Source organism: Chiloscyllium plagiosum, chromosome 30 (genome assembly GCF_004010195.1).
Source record: "Chiloscyllium plagiosum isolate BGI_BamShark_2017 chromosome 30, ASM401019v2, whole genome shotgun sequence".
NCBI classification, from domain to species: domain Eukaryota; kingdom Metazoa; phylum Chordata; class Chondrichthyes; order Orectolobiformes; family Hemiscylliidae; genus Chiloscyllium; species Chiloscyllium plagiosum.
This window is the reverse complement of record NC_057739.1, coordinates 5,012,564-5,026,118: the sequence shown is the minus strand read 5'-3', so window position 1 is coordinate 5,026,118 and position 13,555 is coordinate 5,012,564. Positions and strand designations below refer to the sequence as shown.

The window sequence follows — 13,555 nt, the reverse complement described above, 5'->3', positions numbered from 1 at the left end:
CATTACGAACATTCTTCCTGTATCTAGCCTGTCCAGTCCCATCAGGATTTATGTTTCTATGAGATGCTCCCCTCATTCTTCTAAATTCCAATGAGTGCAACCCTAGTCAAGATTAGAGTGGTGCTGGAAAAGCACAGCAGGTCAGGCAGCATCCAAGGAGCAGGAAAATCGACGTTTCAGGCGATTTTCCTGCTCCTCAGATGCTGCCTGACCTGCTGTGCTTTTCCAGCACCAAACTCTTGACTCTGACCTCCAGAATCTGCAGTCCTCACGTTCACCTACAACCATGGTTCTATCCAGCCTTTCTTCACATGTCAGTCCTGCCATCCCAGGAATCAGTATGTCATGTCGAATCACATGAGGAGATAATAAGAAGGTAGTCAAAGAGGTTGATTTTAATGAGCGTTTTCAAGGGAGGAAATGAGGAGGAAAGAAAGAATTACATCCCAACAGCTAACAGCATAGTACGAATGAAGGAGCTAAGGAAGGGGAGACAATGGCCCAGTGCTATTATCACAAGACTATTAACACAGAGACCCCAGTAATGATCCCACTATGACAGATGGTGGCATTTAGATTCAATTAAAATCTGGAATTAAAAGTCTAATGATGACCATCTTGATTGTTAGAAAAACCCATCTGGTTCACTAATGTCCTTTAGGGAAGGAAACAGCCATCTTGCCCACATGTGCCTCCAAACCCTCTGGACAATAAGCGCTGGCCTAGCTAATGACACCCACATCCCATAAATGAATAGAAAATAAAATCAGGGATAAGTAATTTTCTGTTATATGATCTTGTTAAAAATATATTGTGGTAAAATCCACCCAAAACTTGGAAAACAATCCTATTTAAATTAAATTGATTAAGCCCCAAATGAAATTCCTATTAATCCCATGCAATCATCAGTGTACATTAGTACAATGTTTGACATTTGACTCCAGTTGTCTTCTTCCTTGGTTAGTTTTTACTGGGAGGTAACACATTTTTCTCGAAGTATCCGGGATTGGTGATGTTTCCTGCTGGATTGTAGACCGCTACCACCATGAACATACCCTTCCCATCTGTAGCACAGCCAGCACCTAGCTCATGTGATTCCTTCCACACCATCTGTGTGAAGTGGCCTAGAATCAACACAGAAAGAAAATCTTGCAGTTTTATAGAGCCTTGCACAGACGCAAGATCCATAAAGCACTTCACAGCCGCTGGAATACCCTTTGACGTATTGTCATTGCACAGTGTGGAAAATGTAATCGCCAATTGTGCAGAGCAAACGCCGACAGCTTTATAATGTTAGCTAATAAATCTGTTAATAAATATCAGGACATTATGGAGAACTGTCTTGCTGTTCTTTGAATCTTTTATGCTTATCTGAGAGGGCAAATAGGGCCTTGGTTTGAAATGCCCTGTGAAAGACATTATACCCAATGGCTCAACACTCTCTTTAGTAAGGCAGTGGGATTGTCAGCTTTAATTAAGCTTCTCTTAATTAAACTCTTAACTTTGAGCACCTCTATTAGACCTCCCCTTAACCTCCTTTACTCCAAAGAAAATTATTCAAGATCACGGTATTCGCAGAACTACGGCACAGAAAGAGGCAATTCAGCCCAGCTGGAATGATCTAGTTTCTCTTACTGATAGGAATTGATTGCTATGATTAATCAACAATTGCATTACCATTGTCCCATGCGGCTACTGGAGTATTAGTAGATAAACAGATGGAATCTAGCAATGCCTTGCTCCTCTACATATTTTCAACTATTGCCCACTTGCCATACCTTGTGGTGTTACTATGTATTTTGCCCAATTACTTGGGATAAACTTAAAATAAATCAGTAAGGCAGGTGGACTGTTAGCCTACGGTCTGTGCTCCCATAGCTGAAAGGACAATTGTACAGACATCACATATGAAAATATAACTACGCCATCCTATGTTGCCCATAGGATGGCGCAGTTACATAGTACTCAGCATTAGAGTTCACAAGTGAATAATGGCCACCATGCGTGCCAACAGAAAGTGCAGTGTGAACCTTAAAACCTGACCCCAGCAAAAATTAACCTGCTTGGACTACCTTACCTCACATTGCTGTCCCAGTTGTGTAACCTTTCCCCCTTTTTTAATGCATTCAATCAAATGACTTGTAACAACATCCAAATGGTGTGTCATAGAACATAGAAGAATACAGCGCAGAACAGGCCCTTCGGCCCTCAATGTTGCGCTGACCTGTGAACTATTCTCAGCTCGTTCCCCTACACCATCCCATCATCATCCATGTGCTTATCCATGAAAATATTCTCAACAAGGGTCATTCAGTTCTTAAACAAATTGCTCAGATGTGTCACTGACTGGACCAATGTTAATTGCCCAACCCCAAATGCCCTTGTTAAGGTGATGGTGAATTGTGTTTGTGAACCACTGCAGTCTATTTGGTTTAGGTAGAGTCACAGTGCTATTAGGGAAGGATTTAGAAAATAATATTTGGGAATACAATCTGAGTTCTTTTGAAACATGTGTTCAGTTGTGGTCTCCCTGTTATAGAAAGGATATTATTAAGCTGGAGAGGGTTCAAGGCTGGAACTATCGTCACTGGAGTGTAGGAGGTTGAGAGGCACTCTGATAGAAGTTTATAAAATCATGAGGGGTATGGATAGTGTTGTTCCCTGGGATGGGGGATTTCAAGACTAGGGGGCGCATTTTTAGGGTGAGAGGAAAGAGATTTAAAAAAGACCTGAGGGGGCAGATCTTTTACACAAGAGGGTGGTTCACGTGCGGAATGAAGTCCCTGAGGAAGTGCTGTAGGTGACACAGTAACAACATTTAAAAGACACTTGGATAAGATACATGAATAGGAAAGAGTTAGAGGGGTATGGATCAGGTGGGACTGGTTTAGGTTGGGATTACATTAAGCATGGACTGGTTGGTCCAATGGCTCTGTTTCTGTGCTGTATGACTCTCTGACTCAATGACTCTATGATGTTGGTTAATGTAGCATAATTGGAAGAATAGCTGAGTTTGTGTATACAGTAGATTTCCTTCCACCATGCCTGAGTTTACTGTAGACCAGGTTTTTCAGCAGAAAAGGAAGTAATTTGTTTAACTGAAACAAATCTGTGAATGAGCATTCCCATTACTCTCACTTCCTAAATAAAAACATAAGTTGTGAAAGAAACTCAGTAAGACTGGCAGTATCTACAGAAAGAGTAACAACATTAATGTTAACTGGTATAATGTCTTCTGAACTGAAGAACAGTCAAATCAGACTCAAAGCATTAACCCTGTTTCTCTTTGCTGTCAGACATGGTCTGTTTCTCTTGCGTTTCTGTTTGTTTTAGTCTCACTTCTCAATCTCTTTTCTCACAACCCTAAAGCCTTTTCTCTTTCATGTTGTCTACTTCCCTTTTCAAAGTTATGACTGAATCTGCTTCCACTGCCTTTCCAGGCAATGTAGGCCAATTTACAACATCTCACTCTGTTACCGTCAATGCTCCCTGCCTTCTTTTTTGCCAATGACTTGTTGTTTGTGTCCTTTGGTTGCTGACCCACCTGCCAGTATTAAAAAAGGTTTTCTTAATTAAATCTTTAATTTTGAGCACCTCCATTAAGAACATTATTAAGTAAGAAATAGGAGCGAGAGTATTCAATAAGATCATGACTGATCTTTTTGTGGACTCAGCTCCACTTACCTGCCCGTTCACCATAACCCTTAATTCCCATAATGTTAAAAAATTTGCCTTAAAAATATTCAACAAGGAAGCCTCAATTGCTTCATTTGGCAGGGTATTCCACAGATTCACAACTCTTTGGATGAAGAAGTTCCTCCTCAGCTCAGTCCTAAATCTACTCCCCCTCTTTTTGAGGCCAGGCCCCCTGGTTAAAGAACTTTACAGCTCATGCAGTAACCCTTTGAAATATGATTGTTGTATGATGTGCAAAATATAATAGGCAATTAGGCAGAGCAAACTCCCCCAGCTTTATAATGTTGGCTAATTACATCTCTCCTTAGCCTCCTTTACTCCAAACAGAACTATTCCAGATTGCAGAATTCACAGAATTAAGGCATGGAGAAAGGCCATTCAACCAGCTGGGATGATCTAGTTTCTCCTACTGATGGGAATTGATTGCTATGATGTAACTGCCAGAGTAATAGCAGATAAACAGATGGAATCTAACAACACCTGTCCTCCTCTGCATATTTTCAACTACTGTCCACTTGCCATACCTTGCCATACCATATTTTGCCCAATTAGAAATACTTGGGAGAACTTTAAAACAAAACAGCACCAATTTATTTCCCCAATTTGTGCTATTTGGATATGACTCTACTGTTTTTACCATGGAACTTACATTGAAACAAGAAGGTAATTCAGCTAGTTGAACTTCTTTTGCGAATCAGTCGGAGATTTGCATCTTAGATTCATCTACACATCTTTGATTCATATCCATTGATATCATATCCTAATAAAAACTGCTAAATCGCAGGCTTGAATGTTCTAATTACAGTTCTAGGGTTATAGAGATGTACAACACAGAGACCCTTCGGTCCAACTTTTCCATGCTGACCAGATACCCTAATGGGCAGCACAGTGGCTCAGTGGTTAGCACTGCTGCCTCACAGCACCAGAGACCCGGTTTTGACTCCAGCCTCGGGCGACTATCTGTGTGGAGTTTGCACATTCTCCCTGTGCCTGCGTGGGTTTCCTCTGGATGCTCCGGTTTCTTCCCACAGTCTAAAGGTGTGCAGGTCAGGTGAATTGGCCATGCTAAATTGCCCATAGTGTTAGGTGCATTAGTCAGGAGTAAATATACAGGATAGAGGAATGGGTCTAGGTGGGTTACTCTTCAGAGGGTCGGTGTGGACTTGTTGGGCTGAAGGGCCTGTTTCCATACTGTAGGTAACCTAAATCTAAATCTAACCTAATCTAGTCCCATTTTCCAGCACTTGGCCCATATCCCTCTAAATCCTTTCTATTCAGATGCCCATCCAGATACCTTGTAAGTGCTGAAATTGTACCAGCCTCCACCACTTCCTCTGGCAGCTCTTTCCATAACGCACCACCCTCTGCGTGAAAAAGTTGCCCCTTAGGTCCCTTTTATATCTGTCCCCTCTCACCCTAAACCTATGCCCTCTAGTTCTGATCTCCCCCACCCCAGGGAAAAGACCTCGTCTATTTATCCTATCCATGACCCTCATGATTTTATAAACCTCCAAAAGGCCTCCGATACTCCAGATTCACACCAAGTATAAAATGATTCGAGCTTGCACTCACACTCTTCAACTTGGAGATTGCATCCCCTTATTGCTTAGTCCCTTACCATAGGAAGTAGTTTGTCCATTGAATCCTTTTCTCAGCTGAAACATCTTCTGCCTTAGCATTTGAGACTCACGGAATTACAAGCCATGTTCATGCTTCTCCTTGGTGAGTGTTTTTACTCTGCCATTTTAATCCCAAACCTTCCAGGTGTCTCCACACTGGAAGAGTAAATGCAGTGGCTGGCCTACATTTCAGTTGGCACAGTGGTTAGCACTGCTGCCTCACAGCGCCAGAGACCCGGGTTCAATTCCCGCCTCAGGCTACTGACTGTGTGGAGTTTGCATGTTCTCCCCGTGTCTGCGTGGGTTTCCTCTGGGTGCTCCGGTTTCCTCCCACAGTCCAAAGATGTGCAGGTCAGGTGAATTGGCCATACTAAATTGCCTGTAGTGTTAGGTAAGGGTAAATGTAAATGTATGGGTGGGTTGTGCTTCGGCGGGTCGGTGTGGACTTGTTGGGCCGAAGGGCCTGTTTTCACACTGTAATGTAATCTAATCTAATGTAGGATTGAAGAGGGAGGAGTGTTACTTGTTGAAAATAGCTTGATAGTACACCAGTAACAGGGTTCACATCATAGTGCACTGATCTCCATGCACCATCGCTGCTGTTGGATGGGTTATGTCTGAGCTCAACTTGAGGCAGTAACCATATTTGGCTAATCTCAGAGCCCTTCTGCTTGTATCTCTGGACTGTAGACCTAGCGGTAATATGGCCAATCGCCTGGCAGGCTGACGCACAAATCTATTGCAGCAGCAGTCAGAGCTCTTGTAGAAGTTCCACTTTGGTAGCAAAAACAGGAAGGCAGATTATTAAATGAACGATGTTATTTTGGGAAAGCAGGAGGTGCAATGGGGCCTTGGTGTCCTTGTATACCTGTCGCTGAAATTATGAATGCGGGCGCAGCAGGCAAATATATTGGCTTTTATAGTGAGAGGATTTGAGTTCAGGAGCAGAAATTTTTTACTGCAATTGTACAGGGCCTTAGTGAGTTTGGAAGAATGAAGGGGAATCTCATAGACATCTATAAAATTCTAACAGGGCTAGACATGTTAAATTCAGGAAGCATGTTCCTGATGACTGGGGAGTCCAGAACCAGGGGCCACAGCTTAGGGATATGGTGTAGGTCATTTAGGACTGAGGTGAGGAGAAATGTCTTCACCCAGAGAGTGGTGGAATTCTCTGCCATACAAAGTGATTGAGGCCAAAATATTGAAGTGTTAAGAAGAAGTTAGATATAATTCTCTGTGTTAAAGGGATCAAGAGTAATAGAAGAAAGAGGAAACAGGGTACTGAGTTGGGCGATTAGCCATGGTCACATTGAAAGGGTGGCACGGTGGCTCAGTGGTTAGCACTGCTGCCTTACAGCGCCAGGGTCCCAGGTTCGATTCCAGCCTCGGCTGACTGTCTGTGTGGAGTTTCCTCCCCATGTCTGTGTGGGTTTCCTCCGGGTGCTCCGGTTTTCTCCCACAGTCCAAAGATGTGCAGGTTAGGTGAATTGGCCATGCTAAATTGCCCGCAGTGATTGGTGCATTGGCCAGAGGGAAATGGGTCTGGGTGGGTTACTCTCCTGAGGGTTGGTGTGGACTTATTGGGCCAAATGGCCTGTTTCCACACTGTAGGGAATCTAATCTAAAAAAAAGGTAGAGAAACCTCAAAGGGCTGAATGACCTTCTGCTACTATTTTCTATGATTCAATGTTTCTACATGCCTATTGGTTATAAGACCTGTGACAGTGGGAGATAGTGGTGTTTATATTTCCAGATTGGTTTGGGGTGCCAGTGGATCTGGAATTGTCACCTTTTCACAGTGCACTTTGGTACCAATATCTGTGGGTTGGTCACCATGTTCAGGGTAGTCTTCAGTGCACAGAAGACTTTATATATGACGGCACAGGATAAGATTCATCAATTGTTCTGTAAAATGCAATAGAGGTCCATTTTTTTGGAGTGAGTCTGGGGTCTGTCAATAGAACCGGACAAGAATGTCACATGTTCCACTGTTAGAACATAGAAGAATACAGCGCAGTACAGGCCCTTTGGCCAATAGAGGTCCATTTTTTTGGAGTGAGTCTGGGGTCTGTCAATAGAACCGGACAAGAATGTCACATGTTCCACTGTTATATTTGTGCTTTACAGTAGCATTGGATCCTGAGCAGAACATTAACCCCCATCTTTCTCAATCATTATATGGTGCTTGATTGCACCTTATGTATTATGTTTATATATTATAGAGAGTTATTATCATAGAATCATAGAATCCTTACAGTGTGGAAATAGGCCGTTTGGCCCAACAAGCCCACACCAATCCTCCGAAGAGTAACCCTCACAGACCCATTCCCCTAATCTATTATCTTATATTTACCCCTGACTAATGCACCTAACCTACACATCCCTGAACACTACAGGCAATTTCGCATGGCCAATTCGCATGACTGTGGGAGGAAACCGGCGCACCTGGAGGAAACCCACGCAGACACGGGGGAAATGTGCAAACTCTACACAGTTGCTTGAGGCTGGAATTGAACCTCATACCTGGTGCTGTGAGGCAGCAGTGTTAACCACTGTGCCCCCGTACCGCCCCGGTGGTATTATACCTGAATATTTTTTGCTACTCTATCTCTCCAGCTGTCTTTCTCTCAGATAACTCTGTACTGCTCTCATATGACTCTGCCTCTCTGTACTGATTTGTTCATGGGATGTGGGCTTCGCTGGCTGAGGCAGCATTTATTGTCCATCTCTAATTGTCCTCAAGAAAGTGCTGGTGAGCTGCCTTCAGGAACTGCTGCAGTCACCTGCAGTGACAGTGAATAGGGAGATTTCGGACTTTCATCCAAAAGTGATGACTGAATGACATTAAATGAAGGTGTCCTTGTGACTTCGAGAAGAATTGGCAGGTAGTGCTTATCTGTGTTGCTGCCTCTCTGTAAAATAACTAGTGCCTGAATCTATCTCAATCTTGTGATATGTTGCAAAATTTAAGCACTTTGTTTTACTGTCTGATTTGTTGGGGAGATATAAATAAATCTGGTTCAATAGCAGGTAGTGTTACTCAGTGCAATGGACAACACATCTGCCTCTCTTCTTCCTTATTGCTCTCTACTTTTGACTTTCTTAGTATATGTTACTGTCTCAAATACCTTGTATTTCCCATTTCTCTCACCTGTTCCACTCTTAAAACCAGGAGATTTGAAGTCGTATTTCTTGATTTCATTGTACCAGGATTCACTTACTTCGGTCCCTAAAACAAAACAAAGATATTTATGATAGGATTTGAAAGGGTTATAAATGTAAGCTCATCACTAATAAATCCAATAACAATCAGGATTTTGACTTAAGATTTTGATTTTATTGTCACATCTACTCAAGTACAAAAGTACAGGAGTACAGTGGAAAGTGAATAATGTCGACACACAATTACCCAGGTACAGATCTTAAGAAAGAAAGAACAAGGTTAAAAGTTAAATATTGTAGTAATTATAGTACAGTGACACTTTCTCACTTTTAAATATAAACAAAGAAACAAAACTTTTTTAGATTAGATTAGACTCCCTGCAGTGTGGAAACAGACCCTTTGGCCCAACAAGTCCACACTGACCCTCCGAAATGTAACCCACCCAGACTCATTTCCCTAACACTAAATGCCTCTAACACTATGGGCAATTTAGCATGGCCAATTCACCTGGCCTGCACATCTTTGGACTGTGGGAGGAAACCAGAGCACCTGGAGGAAACCCATACAGACATGGAGAGAATGTGCAAACTCCACACAGTCACCTGAGGCTGGAATCAAACCTGGGTCCCTGGCACTGTGAGACAGCAGTGCTAACCACTGAGCCACCGTGCCCCCCAACCCTGGTGAATGGTGAAATTTACCCAGAGAATGGTGAGGGTCTGGAACTTACTATCACAAGGAGTGGGTGTATTTAAGGGGAAACCAGAACAATGTATAAGGAGAAAGTAATAGAATATTATGATAATAGGGTTACGTGAAGAGCGGAGGAGGTGAGGCATCACACTGTCATGGGTTGAATGGCCTATATTTATTCTGAATGTAATATATATAATTGCTTTTTCTACTTGTTCGTACTTCACACTGGTTTGATATTAAATGAGTTAAAATGAACCATCTGCAATTCTTCACACCCTCCTTCTCAAGATTTGAAAACTGTGAAATTTCTCAATCCTAGCAACCTGCCGGCTTCTTAACCAGCAGCTTGGTGCTGGTTCTCAATTCACTCGCATTTGGCCTTCTGATCGAGAAACCCATCTCGGCTAAATGCTGGAAAATCCACTTCACACGACACACGTTTTCAGTCGTCTGTTTTAAGCCATTAATAAATTTTCTCCTGGAAATATTATTGGATTTGAAATCAAACAAGCTCATGTTGAGGAAAACAGTTATGAAGACAGGCTGGCAGAATGGCATAGGAGGAGATGAATTAGTTGAGGGTGAGAAAGGTTTTGACTTTCTGCCTTTTACCTTGGGAGTGGATAGAAGTTGTGGTAATTAGATAGGGGTTAAAAACAAGGTTATGTAAATTCCTGTTCACCCACTGTTGTGTGTTGTTTATATTTTATATACATGTAAACATGACACACTGGCTGTAAAAGGGAGGTGATGGCCTATGGCAGATGGTGGAATTTTAATTTCATAGAAAACAAACCTGTAATTAAGAGTCTAATAATAACCATATATCCATTGTTGATTGTTGGAAAAACACATCTAGTTTAGGGAAGGAAGCTGCCGTCCTTACCTGGTCTGGCCTACTTGTGACTCCAGGCCCACAGCAATGTGGGCTTACAACAGCCCTCTGGGCAATGAGGGATGGGCAATAAACGCTGCTCCAGCCAGCAATGTCCACATCCCATGAATTAGTTAAAAGAATACCTACTCTTATGCTTCAGTTTAAGCTTCCAGCTCCTTCTACAGCTTGTGATACTTTTCCAAGTCAGGCTTCACCAATCAAGCATAGTGATTGTTATTAGTAAACAGACTTACAAAATCAAACATAGACTCATTGCAAACAACACTCAGCAACTGTGTGTGTTGCTGACCTGTACTCCTGATCCTGAGCACCTTGATTTTAAAATTCTCTTTTTATCCCATCATGGCCTCACCTATATCCTAATCTCTGTGATGTAACTCAGGCCCACAGCACTGTGTTATCTGTGCTGTTGCTGCTTAGGGATCCATCCACTCTTGGTGGCCACGATTTTTAACTTTTAGACTTCTTTATTTCTTTCCAATACCCCTGAAAGCACATCTCCTTCGTCGGACAATGTCAAATTTTGTTTAACCATTCTCTTTTGAAGTGCATCTGGATGTTTTAGGTACTACAACAATGCAAGTTACTCCTGTATTGACAGCACAGCAAGGAGGAGGATTGAGGGTTGTTCTTTGAGAGGAGCAAGTATAGCGATGTGGATGATGGTACCTCAGATGTAGCCTGCAGCTGTTTATCCCTTACTGCTACACCAGACACAACTTCCCCCCATATATGTTTGAATCCAACTTTGCAGTAAAAATGACATTATTTCAGATTGTGGTTATTTTTTTAAAATGAAAACAAAGCATCTTTGATTTATAAAATACAGCAGTCAACTTGTACACTAATATTAAACCTGCAGACCCATCTCAAGAGGCCTTAGGCCTATGACTGTATGGTACCAAGGGGATATTAAGAATAACTGCCAATCAATTCACACCCATCTTGGTTAGACACTACTGACTAGAAGATATCATTTTGGCCCAGTGTGACTTATTGTGTCACCTTCCTGTGGCAGAACAGGTGGGCAGGGCCAGAAGACATTATTAAAATTGGTTAAGAAGCTTCCAGTTTTCATTGTCTAACTGTTAGAGGTTAGGCTGTAAGGTTAGTGTAACTTACCCTCTCTTTCTCAGAGCTCAGATTCAGGCTTAGCTGAATCTGTTATTATTCAATTAAATATTGGGTGCTATGATGGCTCAATGGTTAGCACTGCAGTCTAACAGCGCCAGGACCTGGGTTTAATTCCAAACTCAGGCAACTGTCTGTCGGAGCTTGCACTTTCTACCTCTGTGTGTTCCGATTTCCTTCCACAGTCCAAAGGTCCATGCTAAATTGCCCATTGTGTGCAGCGATGTGCATGAAAGATGGATTAGCCATGGGAAATGCAGGGTTATAGGGATAGGATAGGGGACCGGGACTGGGTCTGGGTGGGATGCTGTTTGGAAGGTCAGTATAGACTTGATGGGCTGAATGGCCTGCTTCCACACTGTAGGGATTCTATGATTCTATTATCGTAAGAATCGCTGTCAAAGTTGATTCAATCTATTAAACATCTAAAATATCCCTCTGAGTGATCTCTCTAACTACTCACTCCTCTGCTGCGGGAGGTCACTCTGAACCCTCACCTCCCTGACCACGGGAGGTCACTCTGAACCCTCACCTCCCTGACCACGGGAGGTCATTCTGAACCCTCACCTCCCTGACCACGGGAGGTCACTCTGAACACTCACCGCCCTGATCACGGGACGTAACTCTGAACCCTCACCTCCCTGACTGCGGGAGGTCACTCTGACCGCTCACCTCCCTGACTACGGGAGGTCACTCTGACCGCTCACCTCCCTGACCATGGGAAGTCACTCTGAACCCACACCTCCCTGACCACGGGAGGTCACTCTGACCACTCACCTCCCTGACCATGGGAAGTCACTCTGAACCCACACCTCCCTGACCACGGGAGGTCACTCTGACCACTCACCTCCCTGACCACGGGAGGTCACTCTGAACCCTCACCTCCCCCATAGGAGGTCACTCTGAACCCTCACCTCCCCCATGGGACGTCACTCTGAACTTTCACCTCCAAAACCACGGGACATCACTCTGAACCCTCACCTCCCCCATAGGAGGTCACTCTGAACCCTCATCTCCCCCATAGGAGGTCACTCTGAACCCTCACCTCCCCCATAGGAGGTCACTCTGAACCCTCACCGCCCCCATGGGACGTCACTCTGAACTTTCACCTCCAAAACCACGGGACATCACTCTGAACCCTCACCTCCCTGACTATGGGAGGTCACTCTGAACACTCACTCTCTGACTATGGAAGGTCACTCTGACTGCTCACCTCCCTGACCAAGGGAGGTCACTCTGAATCCTCACATCCCTGACCACGGGAGGTCACTCTGAACCCTCACCTCCCTGACAATGGGAGGTCGCTCTGAACCCTTACCTCCTTGATTATGGGAGGTCGCTCTGAACCCTTACCTCCCCCAAGGGAGGTCACTCTGAACCCTCACCTCCCTGACCATGGGAGGTCACTTTGAACCCTCACCTCCCTGACCACGGGAGGTCACACTGAACCCTCACCTCCCCCTGCCGGGTCGTCACTCTGAAACCCTCTCCGCCCTGACCACGGGAGGTCACTCCGAACCCTCATCTCCCCCAAGGGAGGTCACTCTGAACTCACACCTCCCTGACCACGGGAGGTCACACTGAACCCTCACTCCTCTGCTACGGGAGGCCACTCTGAACCCTCACCTCCCCCAAGGGAGGTCACTCTGAACCCTCACCTCCCTGACCACGGGAGGTCACTCTGACCGCTCACCTCCTTGACTATGGGAGGTCGCGCTGAACCATCACCTCCCCCATGGGAGGTCATTCTGAACCCTCACCTCCCTGACCACGGGAGGTCACTCTGAACACTCACCGCCCTGATCACGGGACGTAACTCTGAACCCTCACCTCTCTGACTACGGGAGGTCACTCTGACCGCTCACCTCCCTGATCACGGGACGTAACTCTGAACCCTCACCTCCCTGACCATGGGAGGTCACTGTGACCCCTCACCTCCACCACGGGAGGTCACTCTGAACCCTCACTCCCCGACCATGGGAAGTCACTCTGAACCCTCACCTCCCCCACGGAAGGTCACTCTAGACCCTCACCTCCATGACCACGGGAGGTCACTCTGAACCCTCACCTCCCCCATGGGACGTCACTCTGAACTTTCACCTCCAAAACCACGGGACGTCACTCTGAACCCTCACATCCCTGACCATGGGACGTCACTCTGAACACTCACTCCCTGACTACGGAAGGTCACTCTGACTGCTCACCTCCCTGACCAAGGGAGGTCACTCTGAATCCTCACATCCCTGACCACGGGAGGTCACTCTGACCGCTCACCTCCTTGACTATGGGAGGTCGCACTGAACCATCACCTCCCCCACGGGAGGTCATCTGACCCCTCACTCCCTGACC

At 44.8% G+C, this 13,555-nt stretch overlaps 1 protein-coding gene across 1 annotated transcript in view; it reads right to left on the bottom strand.

Annotated features, from left to right (window-relative positions):
* Window positions 1–265: 265 nt before the first annotated feature.
* Window positions 266–13,555, bottom strand: part of glipr2 (GLI pathogenesis-related 2) — a 64,389-nt gene continuing 51,099 nt past the window's right edge. The window contains exons 11-12 of the mRNA XM_043719848.1: window positions 8,470–8,547; window positions 266–1,124 (exon numbers count right to left, since the gene is read on the bottom strand). Coding sequence (XP_043575783.1) covers window positions 961–1,124; window positions 8,470–8,547 — 242 coding nt within the window. The 3' untranslated portion in view covers window positions 266–960. The remainder of the gene's footprint in view (window positions 1,125–8,469; window positions 8,548–13,555) is intronic.